At 43.3% G+C, this 27554-nt stretch overlaps 1 protein-coding gene across 3 annotated transcripts in view; it reads left to right on the top strand.

Annotated features, from left to right (window-relative positions):
- LOC137438176 (serine/threonine-protein kinase A-Raf) overlaps positions 1-27554 on the top strand; it is a 153490-nt gene that overhangs the window by 42707 nt on the left and 83229 nt on the right. For 2 of the 3 annotated variants that reach the window (XM_078766501.1, XM_078766503.1), the window contains exons 2-10: positions 9298-9418; positions 9716-9819; positions 10766-10868; positions 14865-15013; positions 23490-23597; positions 24758-24899; positions 25412-25463; positions 25743-25858; positions 25980-26094. In XM_078766501.1, the coding sequence (XP_078622627.1) occupies positions 9299-9418; positions 9716-9819; positions 10766-10868; positions 14865-15013; positions 23490-23597; positions 24758-24899; positions 25412-25463; positions 25743-25858; positions 25980-26094 (1009 nt within the window). In that variant the 5' untranslated portion in view covers position 9298. The remainder of the gene's footprint in view (positions 1-9297; positions 9419-9715; positions 9820-10765; positions 10869-14864; positions 15014-23489; positions 23598-24757; positions 24900-25411; positions 25464-25742; positions 25859-25979; positions 26095-27554) is intronic. The other variant, XM_078766502.1, reaches the window with a different exon arrangement.

Raw genomic sequence — 27554 nt, 5'->3', positions numbered from 1 at the left:
CCTTCCCCCTCTCTCCCCATCTTGTCTGCCGCTCCCCTTGTTTTTTGTGTTTTTGTGTCGGTTTGTCTTTTTGTGTGATTAATGTTAGCTCTTTCACGAGCCTCGATCTTGTATACAAAAAAAAAAAAAAAACAACTCTCTCTTCCTCATATGTTGTGATTTCAACTGTCACCATGCCAGTTGGCTGGGTGTGGGTACCTCTCTCACCAGCCATGGCTCTTCAGCAAAGGACTTCTGTGACTCACTGGGACTGACACAATCTGTCAATTTCCCGACCCGGATCTCAGTCAACGGAGCATCTTCTCTTCTGGACTTGGTTTTGACTAACTTCCCTGAAAATGTCTGCTGCTCTTGTTCTGCTCCAATTGGCTCTTCTGATCATGTGCTTGTTAAAGTGGACATCTCTCTGACCATTCTCAGAGAGCCTCCTCAGCATCGACGAGTCTGGCATTTCACTCAGGCCAACTGGCACGGTCTTCCAGCAGCCATCAATCATCTGGACTGGTCTCCCATCTCTACCGCCTCTGACATCAACTCATCCTGGGAATTCTTCCAAAGTAAATTGCTCTCTCTCATGCACAGATATATCCCATCTCGTCTTCAGTTGTCATACCCTTCCTCCCGTCCATGGTACATGGAATCTTGTGGTGAGGCTATTGCCCAGAAACAACTTGCTTTCGTCTCCTGGAAAGCAAATCCAACGGAAGGAAATCTCATTTCCTTTCACAAAGCCCGAAACAAGTGTGTGTCCACCCTCAGGAGAGCCAGGAAACAATATCTCTCCGTTCTCAGGACCGAACTCCCTTATCTCTCTCCCTCTTCCAAATCCTGGTGGCGTCTGGTCAAATCTGTTTCTGGTGTTTGTTCCCCCTCCATCCCCTCCCTCCCCTCCCTTACCTCAAATGGCCACACGGCTGACTCCGCACGTGAAAAAGCTGAATGCCTCAACTCTGTGTTTGCCTCTACATCTTGTGTCCCAAACCCATCCCTCTCTGTACCCACCGTACCCAGTCTTACCCAGCTCCTCCTGGACTCTGCGTCCTTCCCTCCTGACAAGGTGGAAAAGTTTCTGTCAACCCTCGGCCCTGATTCTGCAACTGGACCTGACGGCATCAGCCCACGGGTCCTAAAATCCTGTTCTTCCGCTCTTTCACTCCCTCTCTCTGTTCTCTTCACCCTCTCTTTTGCTCAAGGTCATCTTCCATCTGCTTGGAAATCTGCCAACATCACTGCTTTGCACAAAAAAGGTGCAAAAACAGATCCCAGCAACTACAGACCAATCAGCCTTCTCCCAATTATCAGCAAAGTCCTGGAATCCATCATTGCTTCAGATATGAAATCTTTCCTCTTCTCCAATGGCTTGATCTCTGATCATCAATTTGGTTTCAGACCTGGTCACTCTACTCTGGACATGCTGCTTCTGCTTTCTCAACAATGGATGGAGGTCCTCAATGCCAAACAGGAAATTAGAGCAGTCTCCCTTGACATATCACGTGCCTTCGATACGGTCTGGCACCCCGCTCTGCTCACCAAACTCTCTTTTGGTATCCATGGTAATCTCCACGCATGGCTGGCGGACGTCCTCTCTAGTCGTAGTCAACGTGTGGCCCTGAATGGGTTTCTCTCATCTCCTCTTCCTGTTCAGGCCGGAGTTCCCCAAGGCAGGGTTCTGGGCCCTGTGCTTTTTCTGGTCTTCATCAATGATCTCTCTGACTCACTTGAAAATCCTCTCTATCTCTTTGCTGACGACTCTACTCTCTGTTGCTCCATTCTTCATCCCTCAGATCGGCAGTCTGCAGCCTCCTCACTCTCTGCAGACCTGGACAAAATCACAGACTGGGCAAACAAGTGGAACATGTCTTTCAATCCTGACAAATCTCACACTCTTACGATGTCTCTCTGAAAACCCAATTCAATGTACAAAAATAATGATTTATTCCGACCCCGAAACAATGAAACGCGACGATGAATAAATAGTCCTAAATTGGGATCCCACACACCTCACTTCAAATACGCCACACAGGAATGAATTACGAAAAGAACACGTTCGTCATGTACGGGGAAATGTGGTACGTCCTTCTCTGTCTGTAGTCTTGTCCACCGTCGAAACGCGGCTCCAAGCTCCGGCGCGAAGAAACCCTTCGTCCGCTCCCTCGCGCGCTTCGCCAGGCCCCGATGCGACTCGGTCCGCGGCACGCCATGAGGTCCCTCGCTCCTAGCACCGATGCACCACAAGGAACCAAAAGCACCACGCGGAATGAACCCCGGGCCAGCGATCCCCGCACGAAGCCAATCTCCAACCCGAAGGGGCCGATCTCCAACACGAGGTCTAGCGCGAAGAGAGACAAAAAGACAGAGCACAGAGAGGTTGTGCAGCGCCAAGAGCCAAGAGAAAGAGAATAAAATGTCATGCAGCACGCCCTTTTATCAGCTTGCCTCTGACGTCAGTCCTCGCGTGCTACCACCCAGGGCCTCGTAGCTTCCCGCCGTTCACCGAACCTTCTAGCGCCTTCCCTCCAACGAACAACCTCCTCCTCAGTTGCGTCTTCGCGCCTCCCACCCTGATTGGCTGGAGGTTCGCGCCTTCCACACCAACCAATCACACGTTCCCTTTGGCGTGGGTTACCAAGCCTGCCAAGAGGCTGGTTGCTTGGCCAGCTGGTGGTGTGGCTGGCTGCGGCCCCATCGGCGGTGCCCCGTCCTGGCTTTCTGCCTTTTTTCCAAAGTCGTTGTGGTAAGGGAGGGGAATTAATTAATGTGTGCACTAAAGGGCCTATCTAAGTGTTTATATGTGTGCGTTGCCATAAGGGACAAAGGAATGATTACCAGGTCTGACACACAGGGGTTTATCTTAGTCCCTACACTATTTAACACCCGAACATCCTTGTATGTTCACAGGTATACACTTCCCCGACAAACCGCCTAAAACACAGAACTTATTACAGGGTGGATTCCCTATCGCGACAGTCGAAGCATGTTACCTATACAGATCTACCTGGCTCTAGATATTCCTTTACCCTCCGACGTAACAATACTTTATGCTTTTTGAAACCACTATAGATATTTGTTATGAACAACATGATTTTGGTTATGACACATTTTTATGACTTTGCAGCTCTGAAAATTTTGCATTTGTTCATTTGAGGGATGTGGGCCTGCATCGTCACTATTTTGTTTTGTGGTTAGTGTTGCTGTTAGCACAAGGATAAAAAATAAAAAAGAATAAAACAGTTTAGGTTATCTGTCAAGAAAAAAAATTTGAAGCCTTGACTTTTTGGGACTCGCTCTTCATCAAAGCTATTTGGATTGTGAAAAGAAAGGAAAATAATTATAGAACTACCATGTTTGTGACGTCACTGATGATCACCTCTCAGTCGCATTTTATACCTCTTAACAGTCAATCATATACATTCCAAAAGTGATCAACATAAATGTCTTGCCCTGCTGAATGCGGCAAGGAAAGAAAGCGGCATCATACGATCCAGCCAGCTCCTTAAGTGCACAACGGAAGTGGAATCATTTCCCATTATCGTACGGCTGTGTTTGTCTGAAGTCGACACCAGTGTTGCCTAATGTCTCGGAAATGTAGATATACCCTTCCATGAGCCCAAGAACCTGTACAAAAAAGAAACGAACAAAAAAAAACATTCAAGCACCTTAATGTTTGTGCGTGTGAGCGTGTTTGTGTGTGATGATGTTGTTTACGATGTTGAGTGTTTTTAATCTGAAATTCAACAGTTGGATTTGATTTCCGCTAGAATTGAAGATTCTGTTTAATATGATGTGGTCTGTCATTTGAAATGGAGAAGAATGTATTTTCATGCGGTTGAAAAATGATTGCATCATTTGGAATGATTCATTTTGAAAAATTCCGAACTAGTTTTCAGCCACGTCTAACCTGGGAATTTTCATGGCATGATCATTCAGTCCATTAACCATTATATTGGAGCCAAATTTGTCGATTTTTATCTATTTATTTATTTATTTTAGATCTTCATCAGTTGTTTTAAGTTTTGAAGTAAGACTTCCTTTTGTTTAATATTCCAACCTTTGTAAGATGTTTCCTCTTTCAATCCTTGACTGTTCCCGAAGGGATTGTGGTGCGTGTCTGCTCACGGACCAACTTTAATATTGCGCCCCAATTGGCTTTAATGGTTCGCCAAACTTGTATAATGTAACCCCAACATTTTAAATATCTAATTGGTTCACGAGTTATCAAGTGACCACTACATTCGTCGTGTGTGTGTGTGTGTGTGTGTGTGTGTGTGTGTGTGTGTGTGTGTGTGTGTGTGTGTGTGTGTGTGTGTGTGTGTGTGTGTGTGTGTGTGTGTGTGTGTGTGTGTGTGTGTGTGTGTGTGTGTGTGTGTGTGTGTGTGTGTGTGTGTGTGTGTGTGTGTCTGCAGCATAACTACCCGATGATATCATCCGATCTTGATGAAACTTGGGTGGGAGGTTGATATCATGATCTAGTTGTGTCCTGCCTAGAGTGGGTGTATTGCGCCCATTGTGGGTGGAGCCATGCCCGAAACAGATGTCTTTTTGGGGGGTAATCGAGTTCAAGCTACATCTTCTCCGAGGGGTTTGGTGGAATCTGATAGGGGTTTCGATATTTGGTTAGGCCAATGTCATGTGTCTAGACCCACGGAGCTCGATTTTTCATTTTTCATTTTTTGTTTCATTTTTTTTTTTTCATTTCATTTTCACTGAATTTTCGGTATTGCATAGCTAACTAACCTCATAACTGATTATACATTTTTTTTTAAAATCTCATTTCAAGGTCAGTAACCTTCGTTTTGACATTTCCGATCCTGTTTCGGTTATAGTCCATCCTTTGTCGTTGAATACCCCTCGCTCTTGAACCATCGTCGTCTCCTGACTTGTTTAAGCATTAGTCGATTTTTTACCCTGAGTGGGGATTGTGTCAATGTTATCAGCACCCATTCCACAATGCGTTTACTCGTACCGCCCGTGGTTTGTGGTATGCAGCAAAGACTACTGCCTCAACTACTTCACCGAGACAGCTTTGGGAACATTTTGACAAAGTTGTCTCATTTAACCACTCTAAGTTGATTTAATACCTTAAAGGTGAATTATGTCTAAGTTCGAGACTATTAATCCCGTGTTTATAATGTGTGGTGTCTTTTCATCCTGTGTCTCTCTCTGCATCTGCCTGTTGTTGTGAAGGGCCACACCTTTATAATCTATACTCTTTATCGAGGTTTATTTATGTGTGATAGGTATCGTGCTCGTTCACATACAAATCTATTTAATAAAGATCAATTTTACTTTAGATAGGTTAACTTTTACTATTACACAAATCCTTACCGATGTATTTAACATGTACAGTATTGGAAATTATTATGGAAAGACACAAGATGTACACAAATGCTGTCTAGAGTAATTGCAACTGAGATGTATCAATCTATTCTGTGTATAAATGCCAGTTGAATGATTGTGTCTGAATAGGGTAAATGTGACCACAGCACCTATAATGCTGGATGATGCCTCATTCATGAGCTCTTGGGTTCGGACAGTGGATGCAGAGGTTTACAAATGTCGATATTCTTGCAATTTCTAGTTGTTGTTGTTGTTGTTGTTGTTGTTGTTGTTGTTGTTGTTGTTGTTGTGTTCCCCGGTCAGTTTTGGTTGAACAGACCAGTGGTACGGAGATAGCCGATCGATCTCACAGGAGTGATGCAGAGATCCCAATTTCAAGTTTTATTCATTTTTATTGCGCACATGGTGTATATACTCAGTCGTTGGTTTGCGCACCTACTGGAAGTAATATATATATATAAAGCGCTATATAAAATAAATGTATTATTATTATTATTATATAACCACAAACTATTCAGTCAATTATGTCAACGTATGGTTACCTTTCTGTCGATTTATTTTACCTAGACACCTTAACAGTCTTAATAGTTATTGACTGTTATGTGGAGTTGGGAGAGGTGAGGATGTGGATGTGGACACGGAGTTTGAAGGGGGGAGGGATGCGGAATTGGAGTTGAGAGGGGGGCGGGATGCGAAATTGGAGTTGGGAGTTGGGAGGGGGGAGGGATGTGAAATTGCTGTTGGGAGATGGGGAAGGGATGTGGACTTTGTCTTGGGAGATGGGGGAGGGATGTGGACTTTATGTTGGGAGATGCGGGAGGGATGTCGACTTGGTGTTGGGAGATAGGGAGGGATGCGGAATTGGTGTTGGGAGATGGGGAAGGGATGTGGACTTGGTGTTGGAAGGGCGTGAGGTATGCAGACTTGAAGAGGAATGGGGTGGAAGTGGGGTGGGGGGTGTGTTCCTGGAGTGGAGGGGGAAGAGGGGTTGAAGACTTGAATAAGAAAGGGGTCAGAGAAGGGACAAAGTTGGAAAAGGGGGGTTTCTACATGCTTTGGGGTGGGGAGGGTGTTTGAATGCTTGGAGTGTGGAGGGCAGGAATGAGATTGAAGCCTTTGGGTTTGGAGTAGCGCTTGAATACTTTGGATTGAGGATTTGGGGCTGGGACAGGTTGAGAACTTGGTCACATTTTACATTACGAGGAATTTCCATGGGCTCCTGCCTTTATGCTGTCAAAGGACATTCCTGTCAGACTCCCTAAATATTCCACTCTTGGAAAATAATTCCCTTACAACAGCACAGTAGAACTGGGTTATCTGCTTGTGTATATACAGTGCATTCAGAAAGTATTCAGACCCCTTCACTTTTTTCACATTTTGTTATGTTGCAGCCTTTTGCTGAAATCGTTTAAATTCATTTTTTCCCTCATCAATCTACACTCAATACCCCATAATGACAAAGAGAAAACAGGATTTTAGAAAGTTTTGCAAATTTATTAAAAAGAAAAATCTGAAATATCACATTGACATAAGTATTCAGACCCTTTGCTATGACACTTAAAATTTAGTTCAAGTGCCTCCCATTTCTCTTGATCATCTTTAAGATGTTTCTACACCTTGATTGGAGTCTACCTGTGGTAAATTCAATTGATTGGACGTGATTTGGAAAGGCACACACCTGTCTATATAAGGTCTCACAGCTGACGATGCATATCAGAGCAAAAACCAAGCCATGAGGTCGAAGGAACTGCCTGCAGAGCTCAGAGACAGGATTGTGTCGAGGCACAGATCTGGGGAAGCCTACAAAAAAATTTTCTGCTGCATTGAAGGTTCCGAAGAGCACAGTGGCCTCCATAATTCTGAAATGGAAGAAGTTTAGAACAACCAGGACTCTTTCTAGAGCTGGCCGCCCGGCCAAACTTAGCAATCGGGGGAGAAGGGCCTTGGTAATAGAGGTAACCAAGAACCCGATGGTCACTCTGGCTGAGCTCCAGATATCCTGTGTGGAGATGGGAGAAATTTCCAGAAGGACAACCATCACTGCAACACTCCACCGGACTGGGCTTTATGGCAGAATGGCCAGACGAAAGCCAAACTGTTCAATCTTGGTTTCATCAGACCACAGAATCTTGTTTCTCACAGTCTGAGAGTCCTTTAGGTGCTTTTTTGCAAACTCCAAGCGGGCTTTCATGTGTCTTTCACTGAGGAGAGGCTTCCGTCTGGTCACTCTGCCATAAGGCCCAGATCAGTGGAGTGTTGCAGTGATGGTTGTCCTTCTGGAAGTTTCTCCCATCTCCAAACAGGATCTCTGGACCTCAGCCAGAGTTACCATCGGGTTCTTGGTCACCTCTTACCAAGGCCCTTCTCCCCCGATTGGTCAGTTTGGCCGGGCGGCCAGTTCTAGGAATAGTCCTGGTTGTTCCAAACTTCTTCCATTTAAGAATTATGGAGGCCACTGTGCTCTTGGGAACCTTCAATGCAGCAGAGATTTTTTTGTCGGCTTCCCCAGATCTGTGCCTCGACACAATCCTGTCTCTGAGTTCTGCAGGCAGTTCCTTCGACCTCATGGCTTGATTTTTGCTCTGATATGCATTGTCAGCTGTGAGACCTTATATAGACAGGTGTGTGCCTTTCCAAATCATGTCCAATCAATTGAATTTACCACAGGTGCACTCCAATCAAGGTGTAGAAACATCTCAAAGATGATCAAGAGAAATGGGAGGCATTTGAGCTAAATTTCAAGTGTCATGGCAAAGGGTATGAATACTTATGTCAATGTGATATTTCAGTTTTTTCTTTTTAATAAATTTGCAAAACTTTCTAAAATCCTGTGTTCTCTTTGTCATTATGGTGTATTGAGTGTAGATTGATGAGGGAAAAAATGAATTTAAACGATTTCAGCATGAGGCTGCAACATAACAAAATGTGAAAAAAGTGAAGGGGTCTGAATACTTTCTGAATGCACTCTGTATCCTGCAAATATTTTCAAGTGTTTGTACATTTGTGTGTGTTTGTGCATTTGTACATGCTCTTTCACGGCCAAACCGTATCGCCTATAGACCCCAAAATTTGGATGTCGGTACTTTAGAATCTGGGCAAGGTGTTGAGCTACTACTCGTTGGCCTTGACCTCCGTTTTGAGGCCACCAAAGGCCGCTAGAAAGTACATATTGAAATGTGAGGTCAGGTAGTGCTCCTGCCAGCCCGCAGGCAGGCTGGTAACTACCACGAGACGAATAACTCCATAATTTTTTCAATGTTCAACATGTCCAAAAACTACCGCCAGAAAAGCTCACCCAGCTGGTCAAGGCCAGACGCATCCTCATCCCATCATGTGAACAAGAACGCGGGTTCAGCATAAGCAGTTTCGCCATTTACTGCATGTGGAAACATTCGCTGGTTTGATAATATCTCGATCGAATTGTGATTTTGAGTTTCTACCCATCCGTAGTGTTGTGTATCCGCCATTTCTAACCGGCGTGTCTGTATTGATTATCACATTAGAATGACGTTTAGCTTTCTTTCCCATTTTTCTCTACTTGGTAGAGGCTCCTAAAATTTCTAACACATAGAACATATAATAAAGGGAGTGGGAGACGAGACGAGAGGGGGAGAAAGAGGGAAGCACAACAGTAGGGAACAGGGACATCAGTATTGCACATCTCTCATGTGCTTTTTCTCATTCCATGCTAGTCATTCATTCTCATTAATGCTATTCAATCATGCCATTCTCATTTGCATGCCTTTGCACATCTCTCATGTGTGTATTGATTGTTTGAGGCTGTAAATGAAATGCTAAATTATTTTTTAATGTGAAAAGCCTTTGCACATGACGAATGACATCTTTAACATTTTAATTTGAGGCAAAAGGGGGAAATGGTGTGGTAGTTTGTGTGTGCACTCTCTCTATGATGTAACAGTGTGCTTCGTTACGTGCCCCTTTTTGTTTTATTCCTGACAGCATGATGATGAGTCTGGAGGTGACAGACGGGGGGAGTCCCCCCGACCTCAGCCCTCGAGGGCGTCCTTCGTCTCCCCACACCACCGTTCGTGTTTCTTTGCCCAACAAGCAGCGCACGGTGGTATGATCTCACCATCACTCACTTGGATCTGTTGGCATAGATGCATTGCGATTATTGTAGTAACACCTCTGAACACCATTACCCATGAATTTGGACTTTTTCTTTTTTGTTCACAATACTTTGCTTAAATGCGTTTTTTTTATTTATTTACCTAAATCACTGCAATACAACCTTTGGCCTTGCTTACTTTAATTATTGTATGGTATATGGTGAAGCACTCTCACTTGAGCGTCTTCAGAACAGCAGTTGGGCTGCAGCAATTTGGAGAGTTGTGTGTGCGTGTGCGTGCGTGCGCAGTTAACGGTGCAAGCTGGCGTGACGTTGCTGGAGTGTTTGACCAAAGCCTTGTCGAAACGAGGGCTGGTCCCAGGATGCTGCCTTGTGTACGCTGTCACAAACGGGTATGTCAATGGGAAAGACATTCATAATGGAGATTGTGCTTCAAGCTAGAGTATGAAAAGTGAGTAATACGCGACTTTCAAAATGGCGTAATCCGCCCCAGAATGCTCAGCGTGTATGCGCAGAAACCCCAAGTAACGAAGTCCATTGCGGTGGCCATAAGTACATAATGTGTGCCAGATTAGGATTGTAACATGAAATGGTTTCTGAAAAGCTGAAAGTACTTGTAAGCGTACCTGTGAGAAAAGGGTGTGCCTCTGCAGAACAAAATATTTGGAGAACTTTCTGATGAACTCATCCAAAAAGTTGATAACCTTGCAGCCCTTACTGCAAAAACCCTCTGGTGTGTGACCGTGAAAGGTTCGTAGATTGGAGCTTTCATGTACGTGCACGTTACAACCATGGCCACCGCTAGCTTGTATGAAACAGGAAATTGTACAAACTCAACTCCTCGCATCTATACGGATATTTCTTCTATTTCCTATATTCTCTTGAGTCCAATTTACATTCAGGAACAGAACAGTTATGGTTAACCATGTTGAAATTCCCACTCTTTGGTCTAAATGCTGATATGTTTAAAAACCGATTTGAATTACAGATTTTATGCTCATAACATCAGGTTAAAAGTGCCCGGCAAGCAGAACCGAGTCAATGTGAACACATACACAAACACAGCTCATGCTCAAAAGGCCTCGTTTAGCATTCATACGTCATTTTGAAAGTCACGTATTTAAATTTATTTTTAGGGTAGTATCCTCATGGAGGAGTGGGCTTACAAAATGAATTTGATGCAGCGCTATGTTCACATTTACTTTGGCTACTTGATCATCTCCCTTATTGTTGCTTGTTGAATTGAGGGTTTGTAGGTAGAATACCTCTTCAGAATTTGTATCCAGATCTCTTACATCCCCAATCTTTCACTCAATGTTTGAGTTGTTCTTTGTGTAGGCAGAAGTCTTTGGTCGGATGGGACTCTGACTTGGGGAGCCTCCAGGCTGAAGAACTCCGCGTGGAGCTGCTTGATGATATTACGCTCACCACACACAATTTTGTGAGTCTATGTTTGATCCTCGGGATATGGTGTAAACGATCTGCAGCTCCATTCTGAAATTGCACAACTTGGTGCACTTGCTGTGAACTGCTCGGCATAAGCAGTTGGATTGGCTAACTGGCCTCTTGCTGTATTGAGATGACGGTTTATTTACGGAAATGATTGTTAGATTGAATGTCATTTTGAAAGTGATTCTGGCTTGAATTTTTACGTCAAAGCACAAGGCATTATAAATACAAAACGGTGCATTCACCAACATCATGTCACTAGCTATATTATGGTATTTATGCATTTTGACTGAAAAAATATCGGCAGGTGTGTCATTGCAGTGTCCGAGCTAGGATATTGAACAGGTATTGCACTTTTACAGACAATATCATTAATGGCCACAATTATTCCCACATTATTGTGGGGTTGACCGGGGGAAGTGTGGCCTTAAGTCTTTCAGGCACTGGCTGGCCAAGCCTGACGTTCGATTGAGGCGAGGGCAATAATTTGGAATTTGCTCATGGTGCCGACGATAGCTCGCCTAATCGCGAAGGACACCATAGGATCTTTAACATCCATCAACTAATGCCAAGAGATAGGATGCCCCTTTAACCTCCATCCGAGGGACAGCACACACATGATGAATCGCCCTGTAAGTGAAACACCGGGACGATCGTTTATAGGTGGGTAGAGATTCAAACCCAGGTTAGACAGCGTACAGGTGAGTGTGCATACCTCTAGGCCATCCTGCCAGCCATTGTGACATATATTTCGTTTTTTTGTGTAAATCATTCATGATTTGTTTACACATGAGGTTCACTGCAAGCTCGTACTTGTTGACTGTATTGGCTCTTGATTCTGCGATGACGATGCCGAGTCCTTTTTTGGGGGAGTGATGTTATTTTCATGTGTGAGAGATGAGATGAGAGAAGAGATGAAAACTGTGGCATATCCAATTATGTAGAAGCACAACGTCAATCGGTAGAGTGCAAACCTCCTCCAGGTTGAACAGTTTACATTATGTATCCCACATAGGCTGGATCTGTGTTTGTACCTGAACCAACATCGAATTGGCTTGTTCATGTTACCTACCCAACTCGTCGACCAACCTTTGTCAAAATAGGTCCAAAACCTTTTGAAATAACATGCCATATAAAGTTTTTGGCCTGATCTCTCAATGGTGAAGAATCATTTTAAAAATTCTCGTATTCAGATCCGTATTCAGATCTTCACAACAATCTAAGCAATTCATCCTTGTCACACACACAACCTGTCCACCAAGTTTCATCCAATTCCGTCAACGTTTTGAGATAACTCTTGTGCACCTTCATGGGCAGAGGTCATTACTAATTGGTGAAATTGGTAAACGAGAGTCATTGAAGGACACTATTTAGTTTTTTTTTACTTTATATATACATCAATATTTTTTATGAGATAGAGGGATGTAGTCCGTCTGGATGTTGTAGAGTTAGCGGATTCAGAGGAGCAGTCTGGTCTCGGTTTGAATCCTGAACCGAATATAGACTTTTGGATTGAGACAGAGTTTTGTCTCAGTGGGCCGTCACTCGGATGGACATTTCACTGTACTCCTGTCCACTTGAATAATTAAGTTGTGGATTATTTAAATCCCACGGCACTTTTTGTGGACAGTACGGGAGTTGTCACTGGCGCTTTCAAAAATTGCAAATTCCTGCCCAAATCGTCTTCAGGTGCACATCAGACTTGGTCAGACAGTTGGTGAAATAGTTTGGCCAAAAGCTTTCTATGGCTGTTCAACAATTGGTGTCATATGTATCTCTACTATAAGAGAGTTAGTTGTCTGTCTGTCACCATTTTTTGCTGAGATAGCCAAACGGATCTTCGTCAAACATTCAGAGTTTCAAGGGTGAGTGCTGTTGTGTTTTAGTCAAACAAAATTTTGAAAAACTTATAAAATACTAGCAGAAGTACCCGGCGTTGCCGAGCGGGGGGGGGGGGGGGGGGGGGGGGTAGAAGAGGCCATACTACCAACTTCGTACACTACCGGAATTGTTTGATTTATTTGTATTCAAATGTCTGATTGTTTTGTATTCATTTATGCGAATGTGTACTTGTATATAACTGTCATTAATTTTAAAAAGCTTAGGCACTATCGAGCGATTTATATATATTTTAACTCCAAAAAAACGATCTTTTCTTTTCTTCAAATTTTTATTTTTATTTTATTTTTTTGCCTAAAACACTCCCAGGCCACTCACTGATGAACCACTGAAAGTTTGACGAAGATCCGTTCAGCCATCTCTGAGAAAAATGGCGACAGACAGACAGATAGACACACACAGACAGACATCTCTCTTATATAGTAGAAAACTTGGATTAAAAAATATCACATATGCATCTGAAGGAAGACCCCTTTGGAAGACCCCTTTGGAAGACCCCTTTGGAAGACCCCTTTGGAAGACCCCTTTGGAAGAACCCTTTGGAAGAACCTGTTGGAAGAACCCTTTAGAATTTACCTTTACAATCCATTAGAACCCTCTAGAATTAAACATGGTGGGTTAGAAAGGTTCTTCATCATTTTTGATGGAAGGAAGGAAATAGCCAAATATTGAAGTGGCTTCACTACTGAAAAACCCCTGTTTAGTGCCTAATAAGCCTTTGTAGCCATGTGAAAGGTAATATTAAATGATCCTTGATCTCATTCCTTAGTGGGTGAGGGAAGTGTTTCTGCATCCACAAATTAAAAAAAAATTAAAAATTAGATTTCTTCAAAATGCCAACTAGATTAGAGCAGCACTGGGGAAAGTCAGGAAGCCTTGCTAGTTCTTTATAAAGCTGCGTACGAGTGCAGGTTTATTGAGTTATTTCTCTGAAATGACCTCATAGAGTGGGTCCCAGTGTCAATGTCTGTTAACAGACTTCAGTTGTCAATGAAGTAACCTCAATGTCTGTTAACATCTGACTCGAGCATCTTCTCCTCACAAATTACCTGACTGATATGGACCAAATTTGGTGCGATGCATCAGGACAGCAAGGTCGCATGAGGTTGTGCTCCCCATCCGGATGTGCCCCCTGTGAAGAGGTTTGAAGGGGGGTTTTTCCCCAAATATTGGTACTGTATTTCATTCAAAAATATTCTTCTACGAAACTGCCAGACAGATCCAGATCATACTTGCCACGAGGCATCGGGACCATTCCCTAACCTTGCATTGTGAATCCTCATAGCCGTATCTCCCCTGGGAATGAGCCACAGGCCCCTCCCTGAATCCCCCATTTTCACTAAAAAAATATTCTCCACAACTACCTCAGCGATTATGGACCAAATTTGGTACAATCCATCAGTTCAGTAAGGTTTCATGGGGTTGTGATCTACATCCAGATCTGCCAATTTCAAGGAGGTAAAAGGGAGGTTTTGCCCCAAACGGAGGTTTTGTCTCAAATTCAGGTAGTTTATTTTAAAATATTCTCAGAAACCATGGGGGAATAACAGTCAGTCTCCCATGGGGCTATTATTGTTGTATTTCCTCTTATTATCATTAGATATTCTCTGGTATGTTTGTTAGCCCTCCCCCCTGGCAGTGGAAGATGGGTTTTTGCAATACCATTCGAGTTTTTGTCATAAAACTTTCAACAAACACTTAATATGAGAATACGGAGAAGACAAATTAATCATTGGATCCAAAATATCAGTCACAGTGAATACAAATAGGCCTTAGCAGCCCGTCCACTGTGCAGCGCAAGACTGACAGGTTTGTTGTCGCTTTCGTGATTCTTTTTATTTATTTATTCGAACTTTTGTCATCAAATATTCAACAAACCTTTATTTTGAGAATATGGAGAACACTAGTTAATACATTTTATCTTTTGTTTTTAGCTGTTGTTTTCGTCCACTTTAATTCAAGTACAAAGCGGACGTGGACTGGCTCTGCATTTTGCGATGCTTTCTTGTTTTGTGTTTTTTGTAATCGAGTGATCAACCTGTGTGCATTTATTCCTTCACCCTTAAATGTAAACGATTGTCTGCCGCAGGTACGCAAGACCTATTACAGACTCGCTTTTTGCGATATATGCATGAAGTTCTTGTTCCAAGGGTTCCGCTGCCAAACGTGCGGTTGCAAGTTCCACCAGCGTTGTTCCACAGATGTACCGATGGTCTGCGTCAATATGCACCGCATGCGGTATGGCAACCTATGTGACACCTATTGATGCTGCTGCTTTAACTCAAAATACTGTTCTTCTTGAGTCTTTGAATGGTGTATTCATCAGTCAGGCAGCTTCTACACTTCCTCCTCTTCCAATCTTCGTCATAAAAATATTGTATTTGAAGATTGCACATCTTATTACCCTGCGCTCGCGAAGCAAAAATCGTGGTTAAGCATTCAGTTACGTACGTGTGCCGTGTGCCGTACATGTCTGCATTTTAAAAATCCATTTTCTCTGCAACCGGTGGTCCGATTGACATAAAATTTTCACCATAGGAGCGCCTCCTCCTATGTAATAGTTTAATAATTATTATGACATCATAGGTCACGTGGTACAGGCGCCATCTTGGAAAAACTTCGCACTTCTCTATCTCTGAAACCACTCCATGGAAAAAAATTGAGACCTGGCTCATTGTCAAGTACTCCCCATCGGGAATAAGATATGTTCATGATGTCATCGGTGCCTTCCTTATGACATCATAATTCGACAAGTACAACGCTTGATATGATCATTTAATTTTTTTCATCAACTGTTGGTCTGATGGACACGAAATTTTCACCATAGGAGCGCCTTCTCCTTTCGAATATTTTAATGATAATCATGACGTCATCGGTCATGTGGTACAGGCGCCATCTTGGAAAAACCGAAAAATGTTGCACCTCTATGTCCAAAACCGCTGTATGGAAAAAATTGAAACATGGCTCATTGTAAAGAACTCCATATGGGGAATAGGTGTTAACGATGTCATTGGTGCCATAATTATGACGTCATAATTCGACAGGGACAACGCTTAGTCTGATCAGTTTGAAATGTATTGAGCGTGATCTATGCAACAATTATATTAGAGAATATAAATTTATGATGTCATCACTGACGTGGTCTGGCAGTTATATTGGATCAAAGGAATTTTTTTTTTCAAAAACATAAGAGTTGGCTCGCAATAAGTTGACTGCGCAGGGTAAGTATTCTCTGAATACCATCTAGTTTTTATTTGTGATTGCATTTTTTTTCTTTTTCTATTTTATCCTGTGCTGTTTCCTTTCCTTCAATCTCCAATGACTTAAATTCCTATCATATTGGTTCATAAGTGCCAGATTTCAGTGGAGTAGGAGGATGGGAGAAAAGGGTGGGGGAGGTTGGAGAATGTTGTGGCTTTCCTGATGGAATGCCAGATCTGCCTCATGGATGGCTGCACAATTTCAACAAGGCGACATGAGACTTTTCGCGATGTCTTTCCTTACATTCATAGTTTCCAAGAGGCATACATGGTCACAGGAATGGTGAAGCAATTCGACCTCCAATAATGTTGAGCTCGTTTGCATTAGTTCACTTGGTTGAATGCATCATTCGGCAGTTAAATCAATGACACTTAAGATCCTCTCCAGACTACCCTGGGCCTTCATTGATTCACAGAGGGGATGTTCTCCCTATTTAAAGTTACGGTAGAGCCTTGTCCGTTGTTCCTGGCATCTGGTCAGACTACGTCTGTTTCCACTGCATCCACGTCCAAGTTGACAAAGCACACATCCATGCTTATGTCTGTGCCGGCGCTTCGCCCATCTGTGCCCATCCCCACATACATGTCGACTCCCTTGACGGCGCCAATATAATTCTCACTGGTCCTGCTGTCGACCTTTCGGCTTCTTTTGCCAATCTCAGTGGAAGCTAGGGAGGCCAGACAATTTTACTAACTTGTGATGTCAATTCCATTCTGGCCTGGTTTCGTATTCTTTGCTTTAGCTGAGGGAAGTCAAATTGGGTGGTTTTAGGCCAAATCTCACTCTGCCCTTTTCGCAAGAACCCTGCAAATGAATCTATCTGGGTGCTTCAACATTTGCCTTCTCTATCACTGTGGCCCTCCAAAAAAGGGTGTGTGGATGAAGCCTAGTCTCTTGTTATAAAACGGAGGTATGTTCATTTTTTGGAAAACTGCTGGGAGAGGTTATTACCCTGCGCTCGCGAAGCGAAAAGCGGGGGTAAGCATTCAGTTACATACGTGTGCCATGCGTGTCTGCATTTAAAAATTTCATCTTCTTGGCAACCGCTGGTCCGATTGACATGAAATTTTCACCATCGGATGGCCTCCTCCTGTAGAATATTTTAATTATTATTATGACGTCATAGGTCACGTGGTAAAGGCGCCATCTTGGAAAAACTTCGCACCTTTATATCTGAAACCACTCCATGGAAAAAATTGAGATCTGGCTCATTGTCAAGTACTCCCTATGGGGAATAAGATATGTTAATGATGCATCGGTGCCTTCGTTATGACGTCATAATTCAACAAATACAACACTTATCCATCCGATCATTATGAAAAGAATTTCAACAACTGTTGGTCTGATGGGCACAATTTTCACCATCGCAGCGCCTCCTCCTTTATAATATTTGAATGATAATCATGACGTCATAGGTCATGTGTTACAGGCACCATCTTGGAAAAACTGAAAAGTGTTGCACCTCTATCTCTCCAAAACCGCTCAATGGAAAAAATTGAAACGTGGCTCATTGTAGAGTCCCTGTATAAAGAGAGTTGCGCCATGCGCTGACCCGAGATTTCTGGTCACGTGATTTCGTGGCGCCATTTTGTGTCTAACTTCACCGTGCGTGAACGTCAGCTTGGTACGGGAATGTTGTTTATTGCCAAACAAAATGACTGGTTGTTCTGCTTTTGGTTGTTCAAACCAATCTGGGAAATATAAGATGTATAGATTTCCAAGTGATAACGTCAGAAGACAAATTTGGGAAGCGAAAGTCAGACGAAAGAGCTGGAAAGCGATCGACTCCTCGAGACTCTGCCAGGTAGGCCCACGCCGCTTGATGATCGATGTTCAAAAGCAATTCTATCTGCTCGTTTTTTTTTTGGTTGTCTGTCCGTTGAAAACCCTTTTAAAGGGAAGTGATTTGTGTTTGTTTATAATCTTCAAGGAGCTGACCAAAAATGCATTTCCGTGGGAAGAACCCTGCTCAATTTTTTTCGGGTAGTCCTAGCGGACCGCATATTGTCATTGATTGATGAAATGTCCCGGTACAGTGACATTGTCTGGTCTGCGGTTGGGTAGTCTGCGGGCAATGTCACTGTACTTTTTCAGAGGGAATTAATTTTCCATTAATTAATTAATTAATTAATTAATTAACAGTTTGTTAAATCATTACAATGGAAATTGAATATAAATGTCGATAAAACTAAAGTTGTACACTATAGAAATATGGCAATACCACGTACAGAATTTGTTTTAAGTGTGTTAGACTATATGTCGGCTGGAAGTCCTACACCGGAATTGCTCTCGGCACCCTTTAAAAAATATTGGATATGCCCACACTCCTTTCTAAAAGTTATTAAAATTCAGAGAACGACAGCATTGGTTTGTCTTACTTATAATGTTAGCTCTTATATGCAGTGTTGGCTTGTAATATGCATTGCCATACCACTTTTAATATCACCACACAGCTCTTTTTCACGGCAATAGCTGAGTTTTTGACAAAACAAATATCACCTGTATGTAATAATAAGACTAAATATGTGCAGTAAATTTTTTTTTTTAGCAGGTTTAGAATATATCACCCCATATCGCGAATGTACATGTATATCTAATCCGACACACTTAGACACAAAATGGCGTCCAAATTTGAGTTGACACAACTCTCTATATACAGGGACTCTAGCTCATTGTAAAGAACTCCATATTGGGAATAGGTGTTAGCGATGTCATTGGTGCCATAATTATGACGTCATAATTCGACAGGGACACCGCTTAGTCTGATCAGTTTGAAATGTATTGAGCATGATCTATGCAACAATTATATTAGAGAATATAAATTTATGATGTCATCGCTCATGTGGTCTGGCAGCCATATTGGATCAAAGGAAAAAAATGTTCAAAAACAGAACAGTTGGCTCGCAACAAGTTGACTGTGCAGGGTAAGTATTCTATGAATACCATCTAGTTGTTTGAAGAATCGGCCCCTCCCCCTCGCTCCAAGATGACCCTCAAAAAATGTTTTATTGGACATCCTGATGCTAATTTGGCAGGAAGAGTTTGTTATGGCCGCACATTTGACTCAAAAAAAAAAAAGGGCTTGCCCTAGTTACACACGAGACAGAGAAAGCCCTGTAAGGAAAACACCTCATTGATGATATGATTATCTCATCAGTCCCTGCTGGCCCCTGTCTTACCTTCAGATAAGGAGTGGTGGATTCTGCCCCACTATAATCCAATGAGGTTCACCTGCAGGACCCTGTGGTTGGAAGTTTGAACTTCCTCGACCACTCAGAGAGGACCCCGCCAGGCTAAGTTGCTATACACTGCCTGCACAGTCATGGGTGAAAGTCGTGTCCTCCAAGACGCTGCTACTTTTTCTGCATTCCTCCTTTTGGCCCTCAGGCTCCTCACAAAGAGAAATGGGGATTTTGGCCAATCACAATGCAGAATGTTTGTTGATGCCTGGCTGCTTATAGTCCATGAGCCAGGACTCAACATTTTGGATTTGACTACCAAATTGAGGGACTTCAGGCCACTATTGTTTTCAGTTAGCCTGGTGTCCAAACTGTCCAGAATCATGTGATGGACATGCTAGAATCCAGGCCAAATGCCAATTTGAGGTCCATCTTTAAAGCTTGGTCAGTTCACTTGTACCATTTCTTTAGTCTGAAATTTACAGTGTCCTCGCACAAATTGCAATAACTAAGAAATGTATACCTGTATATGAACCCACTGAAGATCGAACACTTTTCATTCTTGGCCCTGGAGGTTTTTTCTTTCAGACATTACCCTGAGGGCCGGCCACAGGTATGATTGTACTTGGTTCACCAGTCGGGCAGGCCGCTTTTGTGAGGGTTTTCACAACTTGGAAGGCTAAAGTTGGCCACCAGCTTTGTACGGCCATCCAAAACTTGGGGTCCGGCAGTATGGAAGGTTACTTCTTTGGCACTGTGAGGTCCCATGGATTAATCACTCGCTCAGAATAGTTCCACCTCCTCCATCACATCCAGCTTCATCCTTGCATGAAAAGCCCATATGTATCTGCCACACTAGCATTGGGAGTGGCTAATCTTCAAGAGGAAGTTTGGGATTCTGCTTGATGTCTGCCATAAGAGTTTCCCCCCTTCAATCTATATAGTTTGGTGTCCTCCCTCATTGTCTACAATGGTCATCTGTCTGTCAGACCTCTGGGTGGGAGAGTGGTTCACTGTACGGGCCAGTCTCAAGAAGAAGAAAGTTGTCACAAGGTCTATCGAAAGCTTTTTCCAGACAGCATATCAGGGCTCAGCAGGAAGTAGCTGGGCAAGATAGAAATTCGATTTAACTGAACTTTGAGAGACTCCTACAATAGCCGTACTTGACCAGACCCTGGCACCTCCAAATCTTCATGCTCAGACTGTTACGTGCTCCTCCCCAAACCCCGGTCACGTTGTACCTCCGAGTCTCGAGAGGAGTCACGGCAGAAAGATGTGTTATTCTGTGTGTCAAAGATCAATGGTGAAACCACACCAATTGTTACCAACAAACAAGTATTGTATTAAGGTCACACAAAAATAACAGTACAATAACAATATTAATCAATTATACAACCAATATATCATTCCTATGATGGTACCATCAGTTTCGTACAATGTAACTCACTGTGCTCCAAGTGAGCGAAAATAACATTCCCAATGTCTGTCCCAGCTTCAAACCAAAGTCGATCCACACTCCAGTGATCGTCAGAACGATGTTGTATCGAGACCAGAATCCCGCTCGGTTGACAGTCACACTGCCAAAGATAGGCAAAAGTGTCCTCAAGAGGCGGCTGGGAAATCACACTTTCGGGCATGGATGTTCAACGGCTCCCCACATGGCGAAACCGCAAATTCCCACTCAAAATTCACGTTACACACACACACACACACACACACACACACACACACACACCAGGTTAATGGCTGGATGCGTTGAAATGGTTGAAGCGAGGTGAAAAACCTGGAGCATGCGAAAACAGGCGCAAGGCAAAAATGGCCAACGGGTCCGTTCTCGAGACGTAACGGCACTCCAATGATTCTCTTCGGAATCGACCGCAAAACCTGTCACGCCGGTTTATCTGTCACAGCGATAACAACTCTGTCGCAGGAATCCCTTTCCCAGGAAACCCAAAGTTCACTTGTGACCCCCGTTCGCCAGCGTTTGCTCAAAACCTCAACGCAGCTCGGCTCCTTCTCCGACCTCACTCGCTCCGCCTCCTTCTTCCTCTTCTTCTTCCTCTTCTTCTTCGTCCGGTTCCCGATCCGGTTTCCGGTTTCTTTTTAAAGCATTAAGTTTTTTTTACCTTTTGAAAACAGTTATCTCCAATTCACTTAAACGATAACAATAATAGTACATGCAACCAAAAATGTTTACAGTGGATGAGAACCACAACAACGGAAGTGACGAATCCGTACTTGACCCGTACTTGACCAGACCCTGGCACCTCCAAGCCGTACTTGACCAGACCCTGGCACCTCCAAATCTTCATGCTCAGACACACCCTGGGACTCTCCTGACTCTCAGATGTTTGGTGCCCAATCCTCAGAATACCAAGACAGGAATTTCTTTCCTAGTTTGATACCAACATTGAAGCTTTGGTCCATTCGTGCTCAGGTAAAGGAGCAGGAGCTTAGCTGTCGGCCATACCGATCTCAAACAGCTTGCACTCAAAGTCGGTGAATACTGTGTGGCAGTTATTTTGACACATGGTGTGGTAATTCCTTTCGCTTCCTGACTAACCACCTGCAATTTTGCCCAGGCATCCCGAGGGGGAAAACCAAACTCGCATGTAAAATTGGCATTCGAATTTGGTGTGTGGGTGCAACCCATGTCAAAATCCACGCCGCCATGTATGTCTGATGCCATGTATGTCTGAACCTTGTGAGTGGAATATCTTGAAAAATAAGCGAAGTACCAACTTCTAATCTGGTGTGTGGGTGTATCTAGGCATAAGGAAGAACCCTATTGAAATGGGTCGCCACGTCAAAATCCAAGATGGCCGCCGCCATGTATGTCTGAACCTTGTGAGCTGAATATCTTGAAAAATAAGCGACGTACCAACTTCTAATCTGGTGTGTGGGTGTATCTAGGCACAAGGAAGAACCCTATTGAAAATTGGGTCACCACGTCAAAATCCAAGATGGCCACCACCATATATATGTCTGAACCTTGTGAACGAAATATCTTGAAAAATAAGCGAAGTACCAACTTCTAATCTGGTGTGTGGGTGTATCTAGGCATAAGGAAGAACGCTATTGAAAATTGGGTCGCCACGTCAAAATCCAAGATGGCCGCCTCCATGTATGTCTGAACCTTGTGAGCGAAATATCATATCATAGCATGTTTTCTGCGGCTTCCACTTTGTCAACTCACATCACTTCCCCGACGGGGGACCTAGGCGTAACGCTTGTTTTGACACATGGTGTGGTAATTCCTTTCGCTTCCTGACTAACCACCTGCAATTGTGCCCAGGCATCCCGAGGGGGAAAACCAAACTCGCATGTAAAATTGGCCCAGGGCCTATCGGTAGTGGTACTGTCGTATGAATGCTTCCAGGTACTGCAGTTAACATATGACAGAAAGCCCTGTATCTGTATATGATAAAAAATGGCTGGACTTCATTCATGGACTTCATTCTTCATTTTGACTCAAATAATGTATCAGATATTCAGGTGGACTTTTCCTTGGACCATCCTTCATTTAAGGTGCTTTCGACTTTTGATTCACAGCCGATGCACGGAAGGAAGGAAATGTATCAACTACTCAGAAGTATATGCCAAATAGGATCACCCCATCCCATCATTTCCCTTTCCTGCCCTCCCTGCCATATAATCTCAGCTTCTAGACCACTTCGGCCAATAGGACCAATGTGGTGAGAGGTTTCTTCTTATTCTCTCCAATAGTCCTACGTAGGACCTTTTGGGCAGTGAAAACCTATCATAATTCTTGGATTATTGGCAGCAATGCCAAACAATTCATTTGCAAAAATAAAATGCTGGAGTACTCGAACACAAAGAATTGCAGCTGACTTGCCAAGATAAGGACAGGAGTCTGATGCAGGAAGTTGCTTGGCGCATGGCAGCACAGTTTGCCCCACACTAAAATACCCATTAAGGGGCAGTCTACCCCCTTCCCCCCACCTCCCAACAAACCACAGCAGTTATTATTTATATATTTATATATATATTTTTCTTCAGTTTTTTCTTTCCGTCCTTGTTTCTTTACATCTGTATTCTGTGTTTGTGTTTTTTTTTTTTGTTTGTTTTTTTTTCTTCTTTTATTCCCACCCCCCCCCCCCCCCCCCCCCTTTTCATAACAGTTCGTATGATTTGCATTTGTGATGCTTTTTTGTTAAAATGTCATTATTATACTGAATGCGGTACTCTTGATTACAGTTTCTGTGTAAATAATCAGCATATCCAAGAGACGCAATTTATCTTTTTTGATGCAGGTTGTATGAAATTGCTCCAGGGGGATTTCCACAAGATTTGCCAATGGCATCACACAGGCAAAACATTTCATCTATGCCACAGTCGGCCTTTCTTCCACAATCGGCGAAGTGAGTTTCACTGAGAAATGGACATGAATTTTTATTTTTATTTTTCGCTCGCAGAAAAGCCCATCAAAATGATGGGTGACCCTTCTGTATTTTCACACTATTCAGCCTTGAAATTCGGGATAAAACCAAAATTACGCACAAAAGCCTTCAATTGTTACACAAATTATCCGTACCTTTATTTGGGCGACAAACCGCTTCTGTGAGCACTCCCAAAAATAATCAAAATAACTCTGGGTACATGCATGAAACAAAAACATGGCTACTGCTTAATTACCCTCGCCAGAGGAGAGGGTATTGTATTTGAGTCCGTTTGTTTGTTTGTCTGTTTCTGTTTGTCCGCACAGAATAAATATGATTTTTCTCTGCAACCGTTGGTCCGATTGACAGGAAATTTTCACCATAGGTGCAACTCCACCTGTATAATTTTTTAAATGATACTTATGACGTCATAGGTCACGTGGTTCGGCCGCCATCTTGGAAAAATCGAAAAACTTTGCACCTCTATCTCCAAAAGTGCGGAATAGAAAAAATTGAGACATGGCTCATTGTAAAGAACTCTCCATGGGGAATAAAATATGTTAATGATGTCATAGGTGCCTCCATTATGACGTCATGATTCAACAAGTACAAAACTTCATCCTATCAAGATGAAATTTCTCGAGCACCATGTCGGCATAAACTGGTGGAGGGAAAAAATGATGACGACGTCATCGGTTACGTGGTTCGGCCGCCATATTTGTTTTAACACAAAAGCCTTAAAAACCACTGAAAATACATCCTGGCGAGGGTTTGCAATCTCTGATTGCTCTTTCTTGTTTGCATATATAATACATCCTCGTTATATCGCTCGGATAATTCCAATTGCACTAGGCCATGGGCTGGCACAAGAGGGTGGAGTGTGGAGTGTGTGGTGTGTGGTGGGTGGAGTCAGGCCAGCTGTCCAACTAATGGGGTGTAGGCAGTTCGTCCACGCATACTTGCATTTATAGTCTAAAAACGAACTGCCTTTCATATATAATAGATTAGTTTTGCTTTCACTTCTCATTGTTTCCTTATTTCATTCTTTACTTTTAATATTCAATGTTGAACTTTGACATATTGTATTAACCATTGGAATTCTGCTTTCCATCATCTTTTCTTCCACCACTGTTTCTCACCAGACCTGGCGATGGCCAGTCTTCCACCTTCTCTTTCCCACCAGTTAAGGGTGAGAATGGGCAGCTGACATCACGTGACCGTTCGAGCTCCACCCCAAACATTGCCGGCATCATTACAGTGCCGGTTCCTCATTCTGAGCTGCAGGTGAGCGACATTTTATGACAAAACTTGTCAATATATTCTGATTCCGATGTACCATATCCTGTTACAGAGCGTCGGTGCTGCAGAAACAGTTTCTTGACATGTATTATACTGTGTTGTTTGCAATTGCCTTCCCAGCAGCAGTTAGGGCAGGAATTTGCAACTTGGTCATGGTGCCGGCAAAAGCTCACCTACTCTTCACAAAGGACACCATGGGTTTTTTAATGTCCACCAACTCATACCGGCAGATAATCATGAATATTAATTGAAATGCAAGAGTATGCACGAATGCAATACAAGATACAAGTTCTTCTAATCAACAACTAAGGGGAGGGGAGAAGTTGAGTAAAATGACTTATCCTAAATGGGATAACTGCAGTGCAGACAATAGACAAATACAGAGAGCTTATGAGATTTGGATTCTGAGGGTCAAGAACCATTTATTCAGTTGGGAGCACGAAACAAGCCAAACTGTTCCAATAATGTGCTTCTTATTTTTTTCATTTGTATTACAGAAGCTGTTGCAGAACCAGATAGAGCTACCTCCACCCATACTTGTAGAACCAGGTGAGAGAGCCTGGGATGTTTTGGGATTTGGTTGATCGTGCCATGAAAAGAGAGCACAGTACAGTACTTGGTTATTGCTGCAGTTTTGCCTTTTATAACATTTTCCTGAGTGTCTGTGGAAACATTTGGTTTAAATTTTTTTTAAATTAAAACGAACGTTATTTGTTTTTCTATTTATGTAGTCGTAGCAGTAGCGGTATCAATAGTAGTAGTATGTAGTACAGTACATCATCATTCCTATCCCTGCACTCCCTCTCCCCCACCCCCCTCCACTTCCAGCAGGACTGAGTGATGATCCTCAAGAAGTAGGACAAAGCCGGCCTGCAGGACGACTCCATCGCTCACCAGCAATCAAGGAAAGAAAGCAATCAAGCTCCACGGACCCGGCCCGCATTGTATGTAGCTCTACGTGGTATACACGGTTTGTTCTACATTTTGTTGTGTCAAGTTTAAATTTGGGAAGGCTTGAAAACTGAAGGTTTTTCTCCTTCTTTATTATTTTTCATTAATCTCTAGTTTCCACGAGGCCGTGATTCATGCTATCACTGGGAGATACGAGAAGATGAAGTTGGGCTAATGGAAAGGATTGGTTCCGGTTCCTTTGGAACGGTGTACCGTGGTAAATGGCACGGTAAGTTGGCATAGTGTACCCTGGCAATCACCACAGTTCGAGCACATTGTGTTGCTATCCGGTAAAAAATGCATCGGCTGAAAGATACTTGTACCCGTTATCATTAAATTGCTGTTCTTGTTGCTGTAGTTTATCCGACGCTACAATAACTACAACTGAACAGAACCAGATTCCGCACAACCACAAAAAACTGCAACGATACTACAACTGGACATAAAAGTCCTATTGTTCTGCAATGATAAAACACACATATATATATATATATATATATATATATATATATATATATATATATATATATATATATATATATATATATATATATGTATATATGTATATATGTATATGTATATATGTATTGTTACAGACACGACTTTGATGTTAAAGTGGGCCGAGCGGAATGGCCGTCGTGTCCGCACAAATTACCCGACTATACTCGACGTTGACGAAGCCGCGCCACGCTGGCTCAATAAGAAAAAGAAGACACCCGGCTGGATTACAATCACACAATACGACACCAACGTTTCGATTCTCAAGTATATTCGTACGGAAAAAGGTTAGATTACAGGGGCTAGAGGTATATTACAGGAAGACAGGCACTTAGACACACTCTTATATTAACCCCGGACAGACGACAGACACACGGGACAAAATGCTGACTCACACGGGGGTTGATGAAAAGGAAAGGCAGGTCGCGATGGCTCAAGGTGCACTCTTGGCTCAAGGCAGAATCGACTCGGTCCGGTCCAGAGATGCGGGGAGGTATCGTCGCGCTGGGGGTGGCGGTGGCTTCTCTCTCCAGTCTCCAAGCTGAGGCGCATCTGTTTCAGCGCTCGCAGGTCCGTCTTTCTCCAGCTGGGGGCGAATCTGACGTCACATCCGGCGCGTGGCCGCGTATATCCGGCGGGGAGTGACACGCCCTCGGCTCGTTAGCTCCGCCTCGTGGAATCGGCACGTTGCTTCTCATTGGGTGCGTGCGGGGGGGGTTACTGGCTCCGCCCCCGACGAGGAGCTGACAGCCAGCCCCTTCGGGGTAACCCCGTGGAGCGCATGGTCTGGAGCTAATCGAGCCGGTGTGAGGACGCATCCTCCCCCGCTCCGCCGCCATCCCCTCTGTTGTTGTTGTAATTGTTGTTGTAGTTGTTGTTATTGTTGTTGTTTGGGGAAGAAGATGGGAGGAGGTATGGGAAAGGTCCTAAACTCACTACTGATGCCATATAATCACATTCTGGTGCAACGAAGAGTCATAATTAATGGAGACGAGGCCTTAACTGACATAGAATAAGAATAACTAGGAAGATGTCCGAAAGTTGTCTACCTGTGGTGCGGTGGACCTGGGCACGACATTTAATGGGGGAATAAGGGGAAGGTCGGCTCTACTGATTGTTATTTACATGCAATGGGACTAGGGAATGGGGGATCGGGGAAAGTTGGGGAGTATTGGAGAAAATAGGGGAATA

Source organism: Myxine glutinosa, chromosome 12, assembly GCF_964187855.1.
Source record: "Myxine glutinosa chromosome 12, kmMyxGlut1.1, whole genome shotgun sequence".
NCBI classification, from domain to species: Eukaryota; Metazoa; Chordata; class Myxini; order Myxiniformes; family Myxinidae; genus Myxine; species Myxine glutinosa.
Note: the sequence above shows the minus strand (reverse complement) of the source record. Positions and strands in the feature narration are given on the sequence as shown.